Source organism: Monodon monoceros, unplaced genomic scaffold (assembly GCF_005190385.1).
Source record: "Monodon monoceros isolate NGI ecotype Baffin Bay Population unplaced genomic scaffold, NGI_Narwhal_1 Super_Scaffold_5, whole genome shotgun sequence".
In the NCBI taxonomy this organism is placed as follows: Eukaryota; Metazoa; Chordata; class Mammalia; order Artiodactyla; family Monodontidae; genus Monodon; species Monodon monoceros.
This window is the reverse complement of record NW_021703782.1, coordinates 76,531,198-76,552,658: the sequence shown is the minus strand read 5'-3', so window position 1 is coordinate 76,552,658 and position 21,461 is coordinate 76,531,198. Positions and strand designations below refer to the sequence as shown.

Below are 21,461 nucleotides of genomic sequence, written 5' to 3'. Positions count from 1 at the left end.
GCGAGGGGAGCGAGCGGCGAGGCTTCAGCCGTGGCCCCGCCTTCTGCGGCGGCGCCCCGCCCCTTCGGGGGTGGTGCCGGGCTAAGCGGGCTGGGGTGTACTGGAACCCGGAGAACCCTCGCCCGCAGCCTAATTGGCCTGTGGAAGGCAGGTACATTTGCGCACCCACCTTAGCCTAATGCCGCGATTCTCTGCCTGACACCGCAGTAGAACCTCTTGGGAAAAACAGAAAAACAAAACTAAAGCCTGACCTCAGCCGAGACCAGTTGAACTGGAAGCACGGGTAGGGTGGAGTAGGGGTGGGATGGTGTCCAGCCTTGATATTTTTAAAAGCACCCCATGCGTAGCCAGGGTTAAAAAGCCCGGTAAAACCTAGAACGGACAAAGACTGTCTCCTTTGGCTAAAAATTTAGTCAGGCTTTTCTGGGTCTGCCCTGGACTTAGGTTGACTTTGGGCTTTCCTCTTTGTCCTTGTAGAATCCAGTTTGAGCAAGGATCTCACTAAATCAGTTTATTGGAAGTTCTCCGCCCTTGGTATCTGACCATCCTTGGTGTCTTATCACCTTGGCCTGCCTTCAGCACGAATTCTGTTGAGTTGGTCTACCAAGAATCCCCCTTACCCCTGATGTTTCTTCTTAGTAACTGCTATGATCATGTCCCTCCAAAATTCAGATGTTGAAATTCTAACCCCCAAAGATTAGTAGGTGGGGCCTTCGGGAGGTGATTAGGTCATGAGGAGCTCGCATGATTAGGATTAATAGTTTTATAGAAGAGATCTCACAGAACTCCCTAGCCCAATCCTCCAGGTGAGGAAGTCTGTGACAAGAGAGCACTTAGCAACCATGCTGGCACCTTGATCTCAGACTTACAGCCTCCAGAACTGTGAGACATTTGTTTATAAGCTACTCAGTCTGTGGTGTTTTTTGTTTGTTTGCTTGCTTGTTTTGTTTTGTTTGGCCGCATCGTGGGGCATGCAGGATCTCCGTCCCCAACCAGGGGCCGAACCCGTGACCCCTGCATTTGGAGCACAGAATCTTAACCACTGGACCACCAGTGAAGTCCCTGTGGTGTTTTATTATAGCAGCCAGAGCAGATTAAGGCTGTAATTTTCCACCCACTGACCCCTACCCTGCTCCTTGGCTAATAAATTACCACTTGTCTTTGTTGGGGTCTGAGTTGAACTCAATCTCTCCCCCACTGCAGCACCCATTGCAGTGGTTCCTATAGCTACTCCATGGTCCCTGCCCCCCTCAGCTCCCGTAAATAATATCTGCCTTACCATCTTTAACAAGTGTCATGAATAATTTTTACTTTAACGGAACTCATGCACTTCCTGCTCCTAGGCAGGGTGTATGTGGGACACTGAGGATTGTGTTGTCTTCTTCTTCTATCCAAAGAGGGGTGGGGGCAGGTGGTCATTCAACAAATAGTTATTAGAACCTCACTAGGTTCCATCCTCTGTGAAAGAGTTGAGACAGAGAGCCTGTGCTCTTCCAAGACCCAGGCTTGTTGGGTCAAGGAAGCAGATAAATGTCATACTGTGTAATGCACCCTCAGGCTTCACAGAAGGCATGTGAACTGAGGTTTGAAAAATGAATGGGAGGTAAAGGGTGTGAAGGAATCAGCATGTGCAAAAGAACAGAGGGGCAAAACAACTGATATGATTGAGATGTGGGACGTGATGGAGAGAGCACAGCAGAGATGGTCAGGGGTATGATAATGAAGAGCCTTCCATGACATACTAAGGAGTTGGGACTCATCCAGTAAGCAGTGGAGAGACACTTTATGTGAAGGCAGGAATGGTAAATCAAATATGAATTTTCGAACTACAATTCTGGGGGCAAAGTGGAGAGGGCTAGGACCAGCCAGGGAGACCAATGGAAAACTGGATGTTTTGCAGTTAAATGGTGCAGGGTGGGGACTTAGCCTAAACTAGGCCAATTGGAATCCCCTCCCTGAAAATTTGGATTTGGGAGAGAAAGAATTACACCCTTACTCATTGTTAGACTTATAATGGAAATTTGAGAGTGCCGAGCGACCATCTTTTACTTGTCAAATGACCTGAGTAGCAGAGAAAACCAGTTTGCTGAGAAGTATCAATCTGTTGCCTAGAGAGGAGTCAAGTCTAGACACAAAGAGACTACTCCCCAGCTTCCTGGGGCCCCCAGCAGCTGGTTCTACTTCTTACTGAGGCGAGCTTGATTGTTGCCCTAGCTTGATGACATATCCTTCTATCCATTCATATAGTCTCATTTTTGGCTTCAGCAAGTGGGGGTTACTTCCTGTTATTTGTGTTAAGGGATAATTTTTCAAAAAGGTAAAATCATGAGTCTTATACAAATATAAAATAAATCTATATTAAACTCACTAATTAATGAGAGAACCAGTAAGACACTAAGACTGGTTCACATGAGTATTTGACTTTTAGAAATGTAAATTCTCTACCAGACAAAATTAATTTGCATCACTGGGAATAGGAATTATTTGCATTGTTATGGGCAAAAATATTTTGCATTATTATCAGTATTTGAACAGATTTGAACTTAAGAAATCTCACTCTAGTTGGAATGTAGATATTGAATTAGAGGAAAGTAAAGAGACCAGTTAGGAGACTGTGGTAATTATGATGAGAAATGGGAGGGTCTGAATTAGGACAGTGGCTGAGGGGTTAGATAAGAGGAGATAGATCTAAGAGAGATTAAGTGTATAGAATCTATAGCAGTGGTCCCCAACCTTTTTGGCAACAGGGACCAGTTTCGTGGAAGACAGTTTTTCCACGGATGGGGGTGAAGATGGTTCAGGCGGTAATATGAGCGATGGGGAGCGGCAGATGAAGCTTTGCTCGCTTGCCCACCACTCACCTCCTGCTGTGCGGCCTGGTTCCTAACAGGCCGCAGACCGATATCGGTCTGCAGGCTGGGGGTTGGGGACCCCTGATCTATAGGACTTAATGATTAATGTGTCATTGGGGGTTGGGGGTAAAGTAGAGTGAATAGTCTAGCATGACTCTCAGGATCCTCCAAACGCTGAGTTTTCTCCAAAACTCTTTGTACATATCTTAGAAGATTTGGAGCTAGAATTACGGGGAAATGTTGGGGCTAGGACAGTGCTCCCTTGTTTCTCTGTTTCTGGCAGTGGTAAATATGGTTATTTCCCCCACAGTTTCTTATAGAAAAAGATGTTAAGGATGAGCCAAATGGTCCCGTGACCTCTCCCTGTTCCTGAGAAGCTGTAGATGAGGAACAAGTATAAGCCTATGTAAGTTGGAATCACCTCTCTGTTTTTGCTATTGGCAGCTGTTCCATCTAGCTCAAGTGAAAAGATCTCATCACCAACCCAACTTCAGAAAACCCCTCATGGGGTGCTCTCCTGGAATGAAACAGTGTCTTGTCTGTTTCCCTTTGGACATCTGCTTTATTCTTCTCTCTATAGACTAGACACATTGGCGTACTTATCTTCATACTTATAGCAAGTCATGGCCACTTTAAAACGGAGGCCTCTCTTCCTGAAACTACATGACCTTTTAGTAACTATTCTCATCACTGACTTAGTTTCTTGGAATTCTAATTCCCAGAGAGAGCAGGTATATTGGGATTATATAACCACTCTTCACCAGTTGTGGCTGGGAGTAGTGGAGTCAACTGGCACAAATATGGGACGACCTAGACCCACCCCATCATCAGGAGCTGTGTGGGAAGAGTCAGTAATCTATGGATTTAGCACCATTGAGTAAGTCAATGGGCTCATTTGATAAACCAGTACCTGCATCTTCTGTAGCCCACCCACAAAGTCCTTTGGTTTTATCTTCAAAATATATCCTCTATTCATCCACTTATTTTTTCACTGCTTCCACCCTAGTCTAAGCCACCACCATTCCATGCCTAGACAACTGTAACTGCCTCCTAAATAGTCTCCCTGATGTCACTTTTGCACTCCTATTGCCCGTAGAATAGCCTGACCAATCTTTTCAAACTGGCTTTAAAGCCCTCCACTGCTTCTCATCAGGCCTATCTAACCACACTCCCCTTTGCTCACCATGTTTTGTCCACATTAGGCTTCTGTTTCTTATATACAAAGCTTGCTCCTGTCTTCAGGACTTTACACTACTTACTCTGCCTGGAATGTCTTTCCATTAGATTTTTGCAAAGCTAGATCCTTCTAGTCACTTAAGTCTCATGTCACATGTTATTTCCTCAGAAAGTCCTTTTCTGACTACCAAATATAAAATTAGCTACCCCTCCCCCCTCACAGCCTCTCACTGTTAAAGCAGCTGTTGCAGTATCTTCATAGCACTTATTATCTGAATGATCTTGTTTACTTTGACATTGGCTATTCTACTAGAACATAAGCTTCATGGTAGCAGAAACCTTTTTTGTTGTCTTTCACCGTATTGGCAGCATCTAGAACAGTGCCCAGACATGGTAGATGCTCAATAAATATTTGTTGTATATGGATGAATGTGATGAAAGGGAGTGTGTGTGTGTGTGTGTAATTGGAACCTTGAAAGAATGGAATGTGTGGGGTCAGTTTAACTATAAAATCATTTTATTTTGTTTTCTACTCTTTTAACCTATTTATGAGACTTTTACTTCATGAATTTTCGGTCAATTTTAGGTAGCAATCAGTACTTGTTACTTTAAGTTTCACTTGAATAATTAAGATGTCCACACTAATGAAATTATTTTTTAAACTTCTTACTTTAAAATTAAAGCGTTTCCCATCTCTCAGCTTGGCCCTATTGCAGGTGGCCATGTTCAGTGGGGCTTAGTAGATGTCTATCATTTCCCACTATCTCTTTCCCATGCCCCAGTTTGCTAATCTTCTTTCTCCAGGGTTTGAGCAGGGTGGAGGGAGAAGAAGGTTCTTACTTGACTAATACTGTCATAAACTAGTTTTAGTGTTTGGCAGGTATCTAAACCTGACAGGAAATTGGGTGTCAGTGAAGGCTCCCAGAGGAAGTGACCAAAGCCGCTGAGATTGAAGATCAGATACACATTAGCTAGATAAAGGAAAGAATATATTCTAAGAGGAGAGAACAGAAAGGGCCAAGGCACAGTGGTTTCTGAAGATAATGGAACCTTTGGGGAATTGCAAATAATTTAGTATGTGCAGCAGAAAGTGGCGATGAAGCTGGGGAGGTAGGCAGCACCAAGGCAGGAAAGCTATGATGATTCACTAAAGGACTTTAAACTGGCAAATGACATGATCTGATTTGTATTTTTGAAAAATCACTCTCTGTGGTGTGGATCATGGATTGGAAAAAAGCACAATCAAAGGCAGGGAGACCTGAGAGGAGGATGTTGGCATAATCTAGGCAAGAAACAATGAAATCAATGGGATTGGGAACAAATAGGAAGAGAAAGAGAAAGACTTGAAGACATTTCTAAGACAGAGTATATGGAACTTGGTAACAGAATGGATTGGATTAGAGCAATGGAAGGGAGCTGTCCAGAAAGACTTCCAGTTTTTTGGTTTGAGCTACTGAGTGGTAGTGCTATTCAGGGAAACAAGAAAAATAGTCAAAGAAGCAGATTTAAATATTCTTTCATTATATTTGTTCATTTATTCAGTAGACATTTATTAAAGGCCCATTATATGTTATGAATAGACAAGTAAATCAATGATTACAATGCCCTGTGATAAGTGTCACTGACAGAGGTATACACAGGGGAGCAATTGAATAAACAGGACAGATATATAAAAGTCACACTGAGGAATTAGGGTAAGCTCTTGCAGGAGACAATGCCTAATTTGAGTTTTTAAAAAATTGAGGTAAAATTCTCAGAACATAAAACATTCTCATAACCCTTTTTAAGTATACGATTCACGGGCACTTAGTACATTCACAATGTTGTTCAACCATCACCTCTACTTAGTTCCAAATATTCCGAGTTTTGAAGGGTGACTAGGAATTTGCTTGATGACAAAGGGGGTGAGGGAAAGCATTTTAGGATATGAGAAGAGCATGCTTGACCACATGAAGACCAGAAATAGCATGACTGGAGTGAATGCAGATGGGGGAGAAGTAGAAGACAAGACTAGAGAGGGCCTAATAATAATATGTTCAAATTTTACCTTGATCCTGAAGGCGTGCAAAATTCTTAAAGGGTGCTAAGCTGGGGCTTGACATGATCAAGTTTGCAGTTCAGAAAGATAACTCTGGAAATGGTACTGGTGATACTTTAGATAGGGGAAAGCCAGGAAGATGAGAGGGGAGATTTTATGCAGTAATCCAGGTCAGAGATGATCAAAGTCTAAACGAGGACAATGGTAGTAATAATGGAGGGAAGTGAAAACAGGACATGATGAAGTTGCTGAATTTACATTACTTGATGACTTATTAGACATCAGACTATATAGGAAGAGTATTGTATGATTCCCGTCATTCTGCTTTGGGTGAATGGGATGATGGTAGTGACATCCTGGGGTGAAATTTTGGGGGAAAATGTTTAATACAGGTTGGTGAGTTTCCTGAGATTCAAGTAAGTGAAGGGTCTTAGAGTCAGTTTAATAAATGGATCTGGATCTCAGAAGAGAGATCTAGGAAAGAGAGAGAGTTGAGAATCTTCTTTCTATTGGTAAATAAAGTCATGAGATTAGAAGTTGTCATTCAGGAAAACTATACAAAGAAAAATGAGCAGAGAACCTAGGGCTGAGCTTTGGGAACTAACATTTAAGGTGTGCAAAGAGGATAGAGCTACATGGTTAAAAGATGTGGTCATACTGAGGCCAAGATAGAGTTTAGGAGCAGGGGGAAAAACTGGAATGGAAGTGAAAACGTAGTTGGGGAGGGGGAGGGAAATATTGGTCTCGTTCAAAAGGGGTCTATAGACCAATGATATCGCTTGGCCTAAGTTATTATCACTGGGGCCCTAACAGACAATACAAATCTCTCTACTCGAAAATCAGCAATTTATTACTTATCTATAAACTTGTTAGAAGCAATTTCCCAAGTACATACAATTTCTTCTCAAAATAATTTTATGGAATGAAGACAAATGTTCACCAATTATGGCTTATGTCCCTCAAGAAAAGATTTTTTTAAATCCCCTGCAGTCTCCCCCTCCCAGTTCTGAGGCCTGAAAAGGTATCAGTTCTTGGGTCAAAGGGGTCAAAGAGAAGAGAAGGTGGCAAAATCTTGAGCTGTCCTATCAAGGCAGGAACCACCTCCATTCTTTCTTTGGTCCAGAAACTCTCCTTTAGCTTCTTATGACCGACTTTTCATAGCTGCCTCTTCCTTTTGCTAACCAGGCCCTGAATCCCTCAGATAAACCTGAGAAGGGTACCTGGGTGAATATGTTTGTGGGGAGCCCTGGCAAAATTTATGGTTGCTCTGGGTATGGGAAATAGGGCCCAAACTAAGATTCTTAGGTCCTATTTTCTTTTCCCTTCCCCACCTTCCCCCTCTTCACCCATTATTTCCACATTTGCTTGTATGGATTAAAACTTGGAAGGGTTGGTAGAGGGAGGCCTGACATCGCTTTTTCTTGAAATGCTATAACTCTGACAGATGTCTGGGGGCCCTTTACCTTTCCTTGCCTTACCTGGGCATAGCCTTCTAGGGAATGAAGAGGCTGAGCCCCTGGAGTGAGAGTGGAAGAACAGGTTTATGCTGGTTTCCAGGGACTCTAATCTCTCCTTATTAAGTTGTGTGAATACAAGGGAGGAAGAGCAATGACTGACTCCTTTAGGGCTTCCGTAAAGGCCTCTACTTTTTAAAAGGAAAGCTGTTTTTCTTGGACATTTTGGCCCTCATTGTCTTGCCGGAAGTGATGAGGGCCCCAAAGCCCTGTTTGTGGGAGAACGCATAGGCAGAACGTTGAGAGCTTGCATGTTTCCATTTGGTCCGGCTTGGGTGTGGCAGTGGATGTCTCATGCAATGATGAATTCTGTCAGTAATCTAAAGCCAAAGCATGGGGGACAGGGTTTTTATCCACAGAGGCAAAGGCAAAGAGGGTCATGAATTATATCTGGGTAGATTCCCTGTTCCACTCACCTTGTCCACACTGACGGGCCAGAATAGTGGTTTGAGAAATTGGTACCCAATCACAGGCAACATACAGAGGACCACACTGAGGACAATACTCAGCCACATTTGCGGCAGGTTCAGAGTGTTCCTGGCCACACCTGTAAACAATGAGCCAGAAGGGAAAGGCAGAACCAGAGCCTAGAGGAAGGGGGCTGTCAGCCAGAACTTAGGTCTATCTCTTCAGTCCAAAGAAAGAAGTTATTGATTTGGAGGCAGTTAGTCTCCTGAGAAATAATATAAATGTGAAAGGATTGCACTGAGGTTAGGTCCTTGGTGCAGCCAAAGTCACTGTGAATTCACATGCCTTTGTCTCCCTCTAAAGGCCGGGCAGGGCAGGAGAGGTGGGGGTAGGTTATAGGAATCCTAGAGCATTGGCCTGGACACAAAAATGCGATAGAGGGTTTTGGAAGGGAAAAATGAGTGGCTTGACAAGAGGTAGAAGCCAGCTACATCTACACATCTACTCTGTATTTTGTCCTCATCACAGTGGAGATGAGAGAGAGGGAAATTAATGTGGGAGATAAGAAGGCAGTATGCCACAGTAGAAAGGACATTGGACTGGGAACCAGGAGACCTAGATTTGAGTCATTTTTTAAAAACCTCCAGTCTCTAAAATGGTGTAATAATCCTTGCCCTGTCTATCTCACAGGATGCTTGTAGAGACCAAATTAGGTAAGAAGCTTAAAAATATCTTAGAGACTCTAATGAGGTAAAATATTTCACCTAGCTAGATTTTGAGTCCTTTTAGGGCTGAGACCATGTCATAATCATATATATATATATATGATATATATATGACAGAGCCTAACACATAGTAATAGCTGCTCAGTAAACATTTATTGAACAAATGTACTTGGTTCACACTACCACCCCCAGCCCCAGCCCCTTGCCACAGACTGGGCAGAATCTTACCTAGGAACTGGAAGATGTTGGGGAACATTAGGCACAAGCCATCACTGTACAGGAAGAATAAGATGCAAAAGTAGAAACCCAGGCTACCCCAGGTGAAGATGTGGCTTATCATTGTCCAGTAGGTTGTCTCCAGGGCAATCTGAAAAGCACCCTCTTATGTTCATTAGTCTACAACCTGGGACCTGTCAGCCACCTCCCTTCTCCAATTTTGTAAAGGAAGATGCTCCCTTCCCACCTTCCCTCCCTCCTTCCCTTCTTCTCTTCCAGACAGGCTCCCCACCCAATCCCCTTACCCCACCACTGGCCACACCTGCACTGTGACCACGCAGAGCAAGGAGGTCTGCACTATCATGGAGAAGGACTGGTAGTCGGAGATTTCCTTCCCATCACTGCGCACTGAATTGTAAACGGTCCCCATAGGGATAAAGAACAACACTAAGGAACTGTAGATCCCATGCATCAAACACTTCACAAATTCCTTCTTGTTGAAATAGAGGTTGTGCTGGCCTGGCTCATACAGCTCTGGGAAACGTAGGCTCCATGTTTCATTCACATCCTGGAAGCACCAGAGGGTAAGAAGGAAGGCTCAGGGTCTCTCCATAGAAGATCCCATTTCTAACAGACTAGAGGCTTCTCCCCTTACTGAGTCTGCTGTTAGGCTGCCTAGGAGTTTCCTCATGGATTACTTGAGAAGTGGAACCAGAGAACAGAGCAGTGACCACAGACCCTTCCTAAAGTCCTACTCTCCAGGCAAGGATATATGTGGTGGAAGAAAGCTAGAAGGGCAAGATGCGGAGTTAAGAAAGGGGCTATTAGGATTGGGAATAGCTGAAGGGAGGACTGGAGCTTGGGATGGGGAAGGCAATTGGGACATGAGTCCCCAGTTTTAAGTGTTCCTTTAGTTGAGTATCCTTTGTGTCAAAAGCCAGTTGGAAGAAAGTGGGAAGCCAATGGAGACAAGTTAGTCCCTTAGAGGTATGTGTGTTCTGTGATGTGATGCTGCTCCCATTCCCATAGCTACTGGGAATTCAGGTGAGGGGATTCTCTGCGTGGGTGACATTGGATCATCTTTATCTGCTAAATCCGAAACTTTGGATAACAAAGCTGGAGGCTTGTTTTGAGATGTTGTGGATCCCTAGAGTTAGACCATTGAAGCTGGATAGGACTGTTGAATGACATAATTCACCCCCCTTGTTGCTCTGAGGCTGTCAGCTACTTTACGGAGAATTTCCCTTCCTACCCCGATGGAGACCAGGAACCATGATCCCATGATGTCTTCTTTCAGCTACCTTATTCCTCTTTGGAGGTCCCTTTTCTATTCCATGTGCCCAGGACTGGAGATTGGGTAGAAGAGGAGGGAGAGGTAGGGCACCAGGACCCTCAATGCCCAGGGAATTTCTGAGAGGGCTAAATGGTATCCCCTAGGCTGACTCCCTATGATTCAAGGCATCATACCCCTACTCCCATGTTTGGCCTTCAGGATTCCCACCTAGGCCTCCCTGAATTGGCTTATCTCATTATCTCTCTATGGGTCGCTCCTTTCTTGAAGCCCCTTGCTTTACCTAGTCCTGCACCAATAACTCTATTTCCTTTCACTTTTGTACACACTCGATTTACTGTGCAGCACAATTTCTGTGTTTCTCTCTACAAAGATAAAATTCACACAGGAAAACCTGGATTTCTACAACTGATGTTTATTCTCTGTGGCAGAGGATTCTTTACTTTATCCAATGATACCTCTGTAGGTGATCAGCTCCCTCCCTTGCTCTATAAACTATTCCATTTACATTTGACTTTGTAGAGCTTGGCTATTGCTGTCCTCCTCACTCCTGGGAATACTCTTCAAGGGCCCAGGGGCTTCAGCCCTAAGAGGCTTGCTGCTGGTCTTACCTGGTCAAACAGACTCAAGCCCAGGACAGGGAGGGAGGTGTAGACCAGGTTGTAGAAAGTGATAAACCAGGTATCATAAACTGTCTGGAAGAATACCAAGGAGATTTCTTAGACTCTTCTCTTCTCCAAAGTCTCAGTTCCACCTCCCAGGTCCAAGAGAAGCCCTTCTGCCCTCCACCTACCCATCACCATACTAACCTAGAGCAGGATTTGGATTTCCGAAATCTGACTGAGAAGGCTGACCCCAGACTCTGTTTGGTCCCTGGGTCCCAGGCTGGGGTAAGCCCACATCAAACTTGTTTGTGGCAAACCTGACAAGACTGATTTAGACCAACCCCGCCATGACCTGTACTGCTCCTCCCTACACAGAAAGGACCCTGAGTGGCTGTTAGGGAATGCTAGGTGTAGCCCTGCACTCCCAGGCATGTAAGCCTCTGGGTTCTTTATCTGCTTTATGGCATTCAGTAGTTTCTATAACCCTGGACATTTTCTAACACTGGTAAGCAGAATAGACCCGATGACCCTTCCCCAGCTGGGTGCTTCATTCTGGGCCTAAGAGAGGGCTCCTTTCTTTACTAACCACAAGAGGTCAGCAGTAACACATATATACACATACACCTCCCACAAACCAGACTGGCTTTGTTAGACACTAGGGGTAGACAAGCCTACTATTGTCTGCTGACTGGTCTGTTTCCCCTGGAGCCCAAGGTAACAAAGGTAGTAGAGATCTCCCAAGATAATCATTCCTGAGGTTGTTTCTCTTTGGGAATCCTTGAGAGACTCCTGAAAAACTTCTCATAGGAAAAGGGACCTCTCGTAGAGCATCAACATCCAAGTGTCACCTTTCCCCACTTCTGTGGGGGAGGCTTCATATTCATTAGAGCAAAGATAGGGTGTGTTTGGCAGTGTGATATGTCTGGGTGAGGAAGGAGAAGTAAAGGGAAGCTGTGTTTCCAAGTATGGCTACAGGTAAATGCCAGAACCAGTCTGTCTGGCAAGACCCAAAGGCCCCTTGAGACTTAGCCTGTTCCATAAAGATTACTCTGGACCCTAAAAACCCTCCCAGATCCAGGAATCTCACCCCCACCCCCATTAAATATGTTTGGAAATTCTAGGTCTCTGTGTCATGGAAAAGATGAAAATATCTCATGGGAGAGTTCTGTTGGTAGGAGTCAAGGCCAAGTCAGAGCCAGGACAGAAAAGTTAGTGTTTCGAAATCTAAGGTTAAGTGTAGGGTTAGGAGATGGGATCATCATGGGTGAGGAGTTTAATGGATAGATGACAGCATGTCATACACACGTCTCTAGAGGAGAAAAGGGGTCTGAACTGGTTGAAGTGGGGGGTGATTAGAAAAGACCCAGTTGACGAGAGTGGGGAATGCCACTTGACTTCCTACCTGTGCAGAGAACCCGCTGTAGAAGGCATACCAGAAGTGCACCAGAGTGAAGGCAAAGTTTTTGTAAAAGAAGTAGCTGAGAAACTTGCACATGCGATTATAGGACCAGCGGCCATGGACCAAGAGTAGACGCTGAAGATAGCGGAACTGGGAGAAGGCGTAGTCGCTGTTGAGCATGGCCTGCATTCCCTCCTGGCCATTGATGCCGACTCCAATGTGGGCAGCTGCAAAGAAACCCCAGAAACTTCTCAGCCACAGAGCTTGTCTTCTGGGCTCCCGGCCTGGGAAGTGTAAAAGGAAGGCTGAGATCATGTTGCATAAGCCCCTTATTTTACATTTGAAAAACACTGGTAGGCCCAGCTCAAGGTGGCACTTACTTATGGAGTCTTTTCTCCTTAGTGGATTGCCCCTCCCCCACAAGTCAGACAACAACTCTTTCATCTGCACTTTGTTTCGGATGCTGCCACTCAAGAATGCCACGTACAGCTAGTACTAGAAAACTGTCCTTGATGGTTTTGCACCTACTATAGCCATCTGGGCTCTTCCCTACTGCCCAGATGCTGAGGTAAAAATTCCTTGTTATCTCTCGAAGCCACTTAAATCAATTAAAGATGCAGGATGAATGTCAACCTAACATAGTTTTTAATTACCTAAGTTTATCTAAGGAGCCAAAATCCAACTGTTGGGAGGAATACGTGATGCACATACTTTGTTAGTAAGAAACGAGTTCTTCAGGAAGCTTAAGGTGACTTTTTCTGGATAAAGCAAGGATTATGCTTGACGGAAGGTAAGACTTAAGTTTCTAAAAGTTTTAATCAGTCTGTTGTAATATAGGCCAAATTCTTTGATCTTCTGGTATATACCTATTACATTGCTTAACAGAATAATTGAAACCTCTAAGGCTCTAAAAGCCAATGAAGTTCTAGAAAGTGGGGAAAAGAGCAAGAACACTTCCTAGTATTGAAGCCGAGGCTGGAATATCTGCTAGTGTTTCCAGTACGGGGAGAGAGCTTGGACTAGAGGACCCCTAGATGTTATCCATATCTCACAGAACCACAAGTTGCTGGAGGCTAACAACATTCAGCTGAAATTAGCACCAGTTTCAGCCATTTGCTTCTGTTGGTCCGAAGCATCAGTAAGTTTGCTATTCTTCTCCAGCCAGGGGAGTCAGGGCAAGCTCTTGGGAATATTGCCTCAGAGAGGAAAAGATCCCTGCATCAGGCCGCACAGCTAATTCCCTGGTTGGGCAGCCCTGTAGTCTGTCTAACACTGCTCAGCTCTACAGCCTTCAAAAAAGGAACAGACCACGACTCCTGCCCAGGGGTCCTTTCTGTGGGCTTCGATGCCATCTCAGAAAGATGGCGTTGTAGTTGCACAGCCTGTTGTTCTGTGAATATGCACACGTGTTCTTATTGGAACCATGGGTATGTGAGTGTGTGTGAGTGTTAACGTACATGAATCTGAATGTGTGTGCATGACTGTGGATGTGGGCTGGTGTAATGATGTGTAAACAAGTGGGAACTGAGGTGTAGAGGAACACGAATGAAGCTGCAAAACGCTATAAATGTACAATACATATGATATGCAGGAGAGTGAGCCAGCAACACAGTGCCACCCAGATCAGTTTTGCCCATGGAAGAAGGGAAGAGCAAGCGCGTGGCTAGGCACTACAGCCCCCCCACCCCTCACATGCCTTTGATCATGCTGACGTCATTGGCCCCATCCCCGATGGCCAGTGTCACCGCCTTCTTGTACCTCTTCACCAGCTCTACCACCTGGGCCTTCTGAAGGGGTGTCATCCGGCAGCAGATCACTCCCTTGCACATGCACGCCGTTCGCAGCAGTTCCAACTCCAGGTTCCCTTCTAGAGCATGGGCCTGCAGCACCAGGACACACCCATATTCCAGGCTGCCCCAAAAGACTCTTGGGACAGAACCTTCCTAGGCCCTCTCCTTCCCCTCCATACTCCCCTGTCAGGCAGAGCTTCTCCCCAGGTGCTCCACTCCCAAGGGCAGCCAAGCCCCCAAGTCAGTTCTAGGCATCCTGACCCAGCCTCCAGTGGAAAACCAGTGAGGGTCTCTCACTGGGTCAAATCAATTGACTGGGTTATAAGGCCAAGTGATTTTTTGGAGGACCTGGTTCTGCTCACTTCCCCCCTTCCCCTATGTGATGGGCCACATCAGTAGTGAAGAATTTGGATAAGAAAGGACTATACCCTTGGCTTCTCTTTCCTCATTATTCTTGCCTAGAGAAGGCTGGGGAAAGGTGTCTGACAGGCAAGGGCACCTGAAGGAAGGGGGAATAGGGTAACTCATGGAATAGCAAAAGGATCTTGAAATTTCCCTGAAGTGGGTTGGACCTAGGAAAAAAGTTCCTTGGAAGAAGAGAACAGAGTTGTAGGTCTGTGTTGCCCACCAGACTGTAGCCATTGATGATCAAGCCGTAGTTGCCATTGGGCATCTCCTCGGGTATTTTGAAGGGCATTCGGGGATTTGTGGTGAGGTAACTGTTTACCGGGTCTGATTCCAGTAGAGACTCAGGTTTCATCTTTTCCCTTGCTGACCTGAAAGCCAAGAGTAATGGTTAGTGTCTGACCTGAAGCCCCAGAGCATAGGAAGGAAAATGTGTCCTCTGCAGAGCACCTCCCAGGGCCTCATACTCAACTGCTTTCCGAGACCTGCCACTGCCTTAGGTCCCAGACCATCTACATACAACACTTCTCCACCTCCACACTCCAACTCCTTGAGCCCTAATGCTTCTTCACAAAATTCTCTCGAATATTTTAGGTTTTTTTGTTTTTCCCTCCCCCATTTCTTCTCTGTTCCTTCTGGTAATGTAGGAGCCATACTGGGTGAAGTGATGCGTGGGAAATCTTGGTTCCAGGGACAGGCTGTGGCAGCTCTCCCATCGTACCTGAGTTCTTGCCGAACAGTCTCATCATCCTTGCCTTCCACGATAAACATCCCATCCATTTCATCCTCAAATATGTTACAGGCATAGGCAATGTTCACAGCAGTCTCTGCAGGGCAAGGGGGAACACAGGTCGCATTTTGGCTGGAACAGGGTCTTTACAGTGTACAGGTACAAAGGCACTAAACAGTGGCCTGCAGAGCCCATATGTCCATATTTGCCATGGATGCAGTCAAAGTGTGTTTTTCGTGAGCCAGTGGAGACTATATTCAAACATCCAGAGGAAAATGTCTACCTGGTACAGACTTGCAAGTTATTTATCAATAACTAGGATCATTCTGGCTTAGCTTTCTCCACAAAGCCTTCCCTTATTTCTTAAAGCAATTCCTGTCTGTATTCACTTCCGGCAATCTGGGTATATTTCCTTGAACAGCACTGTGCCTGTTTCTATGCTAGATTTTATGGGGGACTGAGATATGTTTAGGTTGTAGTCTTTCTTTTGCATCAAGAAATCTTGAATTTGGAATAAAGTCATACTAAGGAAAACAATTTTTTTTAATTAAGTCCTCAACCTTGGCTACAAGTAGTATCAAAATTCAGAGGAGAGATTGCAATTGTCTTAGAAAGTTTCTTATAGCAAGGCCTTAAAGGATGAGTAAGATTTGTTTAGGGGGAAAAAGAATTTCAAATGGGGAAACAATCCAAACAGAGGGCATAGAATAGGAATTGGTTCGGGACATAATGAAGATATGGTCACATTATAATGGAGATAAGGATGTGTAGGTAGCAACAGATTATCAAGGTCTTGAAGTCCAGACAGTGGAGTCCGACTTTACCATGTGAAGTTGCTGTAGGTACCTGAGTAGAGGAGTAACGTCACAAAAGCAGTATTTTAGGAAGGTTAAACTGATGGTTTAATGTAGGCTATATTGAAATTAATAAGGTCAAGAGACAGATCAGTTCAGAAGTTTTTGCAGAAGTACAGCCAACAGGGGACAAAGGCTAAACTAGGGTGGTGGCATAGTTAAGAGGATTTTCAGAAGAATTAGTGGAACATGGTAAGACAGTAAATCTTTGGGACAACAGAGAGGGTATAGTCAAAGACAACCCTAAAAGTTTTTAGCTTGTGAGTTCCTGGATGACAGAGGCCATGTCTGACTGATTCATCTCTGTGTTCTCCATGCCTAATACGGTATCTGGCATAAAGTACTATATATGCTTAGCAAATTATATGCAAGACTGGGAGTGAAGGTGTCCTCTAAGGACTTGACCTGGGTTATAAGGCATTTGTCAAATAAATGGCTAAGAAAAAAAGGAAATGAAAAAGAAAAAGAAGAAATGGCTAAGGTGGACAGGGAAGAGGATTGGTCAGGCAAGGAGCTCCCCTTTACCTTGCTTATCTCCAGTTAAAACCCAGATTTTAATTTTGGCTTTGTTCAGGGTGATGATGGTCTCAGGTACTCCATCCTGCAGCTTGTCGTCTATGGCTGTGGCCCCTAACAGCTTTGAACAGAAATATCAGTGAGTGAGGCAAAGGAAGAGGCTCATTGCCTTTAGTGGTACCCAACAACCCGACTGGCACCTCAGCATCCTCCTTAGTAAGCTGGCTGTGTCCTGGCACGAGGACCCCAATGGTATAAAACTCACTACACTCTGCCCCTCAACAGACAGCTTTACAACCACACACTGAAATCAAATTTAGAAACACAGAATATAAGGAACCAAAGAGGGAAAAGACTTGCCCAAGTCGTACATGAAGCTTTGTGCCACTTCTAAATCCTCTGTTTCTCAACACACTCTCACTTCTCCATTGCTTCATAGCACGTTTCCTGGCTTTGGTCTCCAAAAGCAGTGGGTCCCAGACAAGGGATCCCCAAATCCAACTCCAGTTTTTCTTTCAACTCTAAAAGGGCTTGGGTGAACTTCAATTGTTTGTACCTACTGAGGGCCTCTAAGGTTTTCAAGGCCTTTCCCACACTACATTGAAAGTATGTTGGTCCAACACCATGCTGTCTCTCAGTGATACCCTAATAGTACCAACTGACCACAGGGACGGTCACCGGCACTGGGTCTGAGGAACTAACAGCCGGACAAACTACTGACTAATTTCTGCTAGGCCTCTAAAAGGACAGACTAGAAATACTAACCACAGAACTGACTATGGAAGGAGATTTGTGACCTTTGGGATCTCTAAATTTTCCCATTTGGTATCAGCAATTTCTCTTTTTATAGCAGAGCCTGTATCAATCTGGTCAAAAATCTTGGGGTCATCTTTAACTTCTTTTATCATATTCTATAATCTAAACCATCAGCAAATTCTGTTTGTGCTACTTTTAAAAGTGTACAGAATTTGACCATTTCTTACCACTTCTACTACTTCTATCTGGTCCAAGCCATTATCATTTCTCACCTGTACTATTACAACTACTTTCTTTCTTTCTTTTTTTATTGGGGTATAGTTGTTTTACAATGTTGTGCTAGTTTCTACTGTACAGCGAAGTGGAGTTCCCTGTGCTATACAGCAGATTCTCATTAGTTATCAATTTTATTCATATTAGTGTAAATAGGTCAATCCCAATCTCCCAGTTCATTCCACCCCCCCTTCCCCCCCTTGGTGTCTATATGTTTGTTCTCTACGGCTGTGTCTCTATTTCTGCCTTGCAAACTGGAAAAGCAACTACTTTCTAAATGGTCTCCCTGGGTCTGCATTTGCTCCCCTACAGTATAATCTCAACATGGCAGCCAGACTGATCATTTTAAAAGCTATCACATCACTTCTCTGGTTGAACTCTTCAACTGTTTTCCATGGCTCACTATAAGTCTTTATACGGGCCTGTCAAGACCCCTTACTGCTTCTCTGTTTCATGTCCTTTTATTGTCTCCTCACTTACACTGTACCAGCCACATGAGCTGCCTTACTGTTCTACTAACAAATTAGGTCTGCTCCTATTTCAGGGTCCTTGTTCTTGCTGTTCCTTCTTTCTGGAAAACTGATTCCCCAGAGATCTGCTTGGTTTGCTACCTTCTTCAGGTCTCTGCTCAGATGTCTCCTTCATAGTGAAGACTAAGCACCCTATTTAAAATAGCAATTATACTCTACCCTCTACAACACACACACATATGCTGATACTCCCTACCTTTCTTCCTGGCTTTATTTTCTTCCATAGAACTGTCATCACCTAACATACTGTATATATATTACTTTTTTGTCTGTTTTGCCTACTACTACATGCTCAGGGCTTAAAACAGTACCTGGCACATTGGAGGCACTTAATAAATATGTTGAATGAATGAGTGAACATTATTGTCTTGATTATTGCATCAATTAGTTCTGGATCATCTAATTTGTACATTATTCAGACCCTGATTTCTTCCAGATTTCTTAGCTTCTGTGGACAGCTTTGGGATAAGAAACACTACCAGAAAGATGAAATTTAAAACAAGTACATTCTTTCCTTATTTATGGATTTCAAAGATCCAAGATATCCTGAATCAGCTTGGATTCCAGTATCTAGTATCCAGAGAGAGCCTGAACCTATGATTTGCTGGAAGCCATTCTCAGAGCCCTTGCTTAGTCTCCTGACTGCTCCTCTGCCCCCAATCCTGCCTCCAATCTGTCCCTGGCTTCCTCACACTAACCATCAGGTCTTTTTCGATCTCTTCACAGACCATTGATATTTTATCTTCCCGATTCTCCAAAGACAGATAGGCTTCACTGTGCTTCCTGCTCCAGTCCTGGAAGAATGCATTGTCCAGTTCTCGGTAGGCCACCATGAGGGTGCGAAGGCCATCACTGGCAAAATCCTGGAAGACATGTGTGCACTTGGGCTGGATTAGGGCTGAGTTAAGGAATGACAGAGTAACCCCACAGGCTCCATCTGCCTGCAAGATAGTGTTTATTGGTTAATATCACAGGGCTAGTACCTAGCCTAACCAGAAAGCACCTGTTCAGTTTTCTCAGTCAAACGTCCTAAGGATGGTGCCAGCATAGCTGGGGATAAAGGCTGAGAGTACTTCTGAGAGACAGAAGATTCTAACTTCCACTTGTGGTTAGGCAATTTGCTGTGTGACCCTCATAAAGAATGACGCCTTCTAGATTTATTTCTTGTAAAATTGGGCTAATGATTCACCCTCTAAAGAGAAGATAATGATGTCTATAATATGAGAAAGAAGAGAGTAATAAAGTACAAAGGAATTCTTATAACAAATAATCAAGGGTGTTACTGTTTTTTTACAGGTTTACATTTATTTATTTTCATCTCTCCCTGCCTTCGTTCATCAAGTATTCAATGGGCATCACAAATAGCAAATTTGTGTATTTGTCTACAGCTGGGTGGCTCAGTTAATTAGTCATTGCCAGTAGTGTTAATGAGGCCACTGCTGAAATGCTCTCTGGGTGAGTCAGCATCTTTTGCTCTTTGGCCACCAATATATCCTAACCACGCATAGCTAACTATCTTATGGAAGTATACTCTTGGTTATAAGGAAAGCTAGGTGAGAGTGTGGGTAGTTTAGGGCACAATTCATATTTAACTGAAGGAGGGTTAGAAGCAGATTTTGTGTGTTGAGAATTGCACATGAATAACAATTCTACATAATCACTGTTTTTTTTTTTTTTTTAGATGCTGCACTGTGCACGGCACGTGGGATCTTAGCTCCCCGGCCAGGGATCAAACACGTGCCCTCTGCAGTGAAGGTGAAGTCTTAACCACTGGACTGCCAGGGAAGTCCCCATAATAACTTAATAGTGAGCTTCAAAATAATTCACTTTGGCATTATAAGAGCAAAGAGAAACAGAATTTATCATCTTGATATTTTGTTCTTAGTTCTCTGTGTAACTCCTGAGTACTTCATGTTAGCTGTCAGGTAAAACTAATATAAGGCAGTATCTGCAGAGAATGCTATCTCTTAAACCTCTGTATTCTTGGCAGATGAAGCTATAAAAAAGAAGGCTGAGAGAAGATCTCAAGAGACTTCTTAAGAAGGAAATATCTCCATACTGTTTTCCATAGTGGTTGTACCAGTTTATATTCCCACCAACAGTGTATGAGGGTTCCCTTTTCTCCACATCCTCTCCAACCGTTGTTATTTGTCTTTTTGATAATTAAAAATAGAATCACCATATGATCCAGATCCAGCTATTCCACTTCTGGGTATTTATCCAAAGAATATGAAATCACTAATTCAAAAAGATACATGCATCCCTGTGTTCACTGCAGCATTATTTACAACAGCCAAGATATGGAAACAACCTAAGTGTCCATTGATGAATGGAATACTACACAGCCACAAAAAGTAGAAATCTTGCCATTTGTGACGAGATGGATGGACCTTGAGGGTATTACGCTATGTGAAATAAATCAGATAAAGAAAGACCAAACACCAAACGATTTCACTTGTATGTGGAATCTAAAAAACAAACAAATGAACAAACAAAACACAAACTCATGGATACAGAGAACAGATTGGTGGTTACTAGAGGGGAAAGGGGTTGGGGGGGTGGGTGAAATAGGTGAAGGCGGTCAATTGTATGGTGATGGGTGATAACTAGACAAAGTGGTGATCACTTTGAAGTGTATACAAAAAACAAATTATAATGGTGTACCCCTGAAACTTATATAATGTCATCTACCAATTTTACCTCAAAAAATAAATAAATAAATAAATATATATATATATATTCAGCAATTTAAAATTATATCAGCCATTTTATAAATTTATTTATTTTATTTTTGGCTGTGTTGGGTCTTCGTTTCTGTGCAAGGGCTTTCTCTAATTGCAGTGAGCAGGGGCCACTCTTCATCACGGTGCACAGGCCTCTCACTATCGCGGCCTCTTGTTGCGGAGCACAGGCTCCAGATGCGCAGGCTCAGTAGTTATGGTTCGCGGGCCCAGTTGCTCCGCGGCATGTGGGATCCTCCCAGACCAGGGCTCGAACCTGTGTCCCCTGCATTAGCAGGTGGATTCTTAACCACTGTGCCACCAGGGAAGTCCAGCAGGCCCTATTCTGAAGCAAATTCTAGATGTGACCACAGGACCTCCCGAGCCAGGAATCATAGAATGAACTGTTCTGACTGTGGTAAGTGCTCCCACAACACAATCCTCTTCATGCCCCTGGGATCCTGGGCCACCCAACTCCTTCACACAGAAGGTGGCAATGTGGTCAGTGAGAATCCCACAGAATGAGGTAGTTTTTATTCTTCTATCAATTAAAGAGACACAGACACCTATGTACCCCATACTGAAACACACTGACATGGGGACATATATATGGACACACATACAGATACACAGAGCCATCCACAGCTTCCCTCCCCTGCAATC

The 21,461-nt window shown here is 44.0% G+C and overlaps 1 protein-coding gene and 1 long non-coding RNA gene across 3 annotated transcripts in view; one reads left to right on the top strand and one right to left on the bottom strand.

Moving 5' to 3' along the window:
- Positions 1-55: 55 nt before the first annotated feature.
- LOC114884770 lies at positions 56-20,222 on the top strand. Its single transcript, XR_003790893.1, has 4 exons — positions 56-151; positions 3,163-3,258; positions 18,805-18,899; positions 19,760-20,222. It is a non-coding gene; the product is annotated as an uncharacterized LOC114884770 (long non-coding RNA).
- Positions 5,566-21,461, bottom strand: part of LOC114884769 (phospholipid-transporting ATPase FetA-like) — a 74,361-nt gene continuing 58,465 nt past the window's right edge. Inside the window, exons 18-28 of one of the 2 annotated variants that reach the window (XM_029203963.1) lie at positions 18,777-18,941; positions 16,529-16,640; positions 15,141-15,246; positions 14,643-14,790; positions 13,921-14,104; positions 12,228-12,451; positions 10,832-10,915; positions 9,252-9,497; positions 8,942-9,080; positions 7,997-8,127; positions 5,566-7,900 (exon numbers count right to left, since the gene is read on the bottom strand). In XM_029203963.1, coding sequence (XP_029059796.1) covers positions 7,709-7,900; positions 7,997-8,127; positions 8,942-9,080; positions 9,252-9,497; positions 10,832-10,915; positions 12,228-12,451; positions 13,921-14,104; positions 14,643-14,790; positions 15,141-15,246; positions 16,529-16,640; positions 18,777-18,941 — 1,731 coding nt within the window. In that variant the 3' untranslated portion in view covers positions 5,566-7,708. The remainder of the gene's footprint in view (positions 7,901-7,996; positions 8,128-8,941; positions 9,081-9,251; positions 9,498-10,831; positions 10,916-12,227; positions 12,452-13,920; positions 14,105-14,642; positions 14,791-15,140; positions 15,247-16,528; positions 16,641-18,776; positions 18,942-21,461) is intronic. The other variant, XM_029203962.1, reaches the window with a different exon arrangement.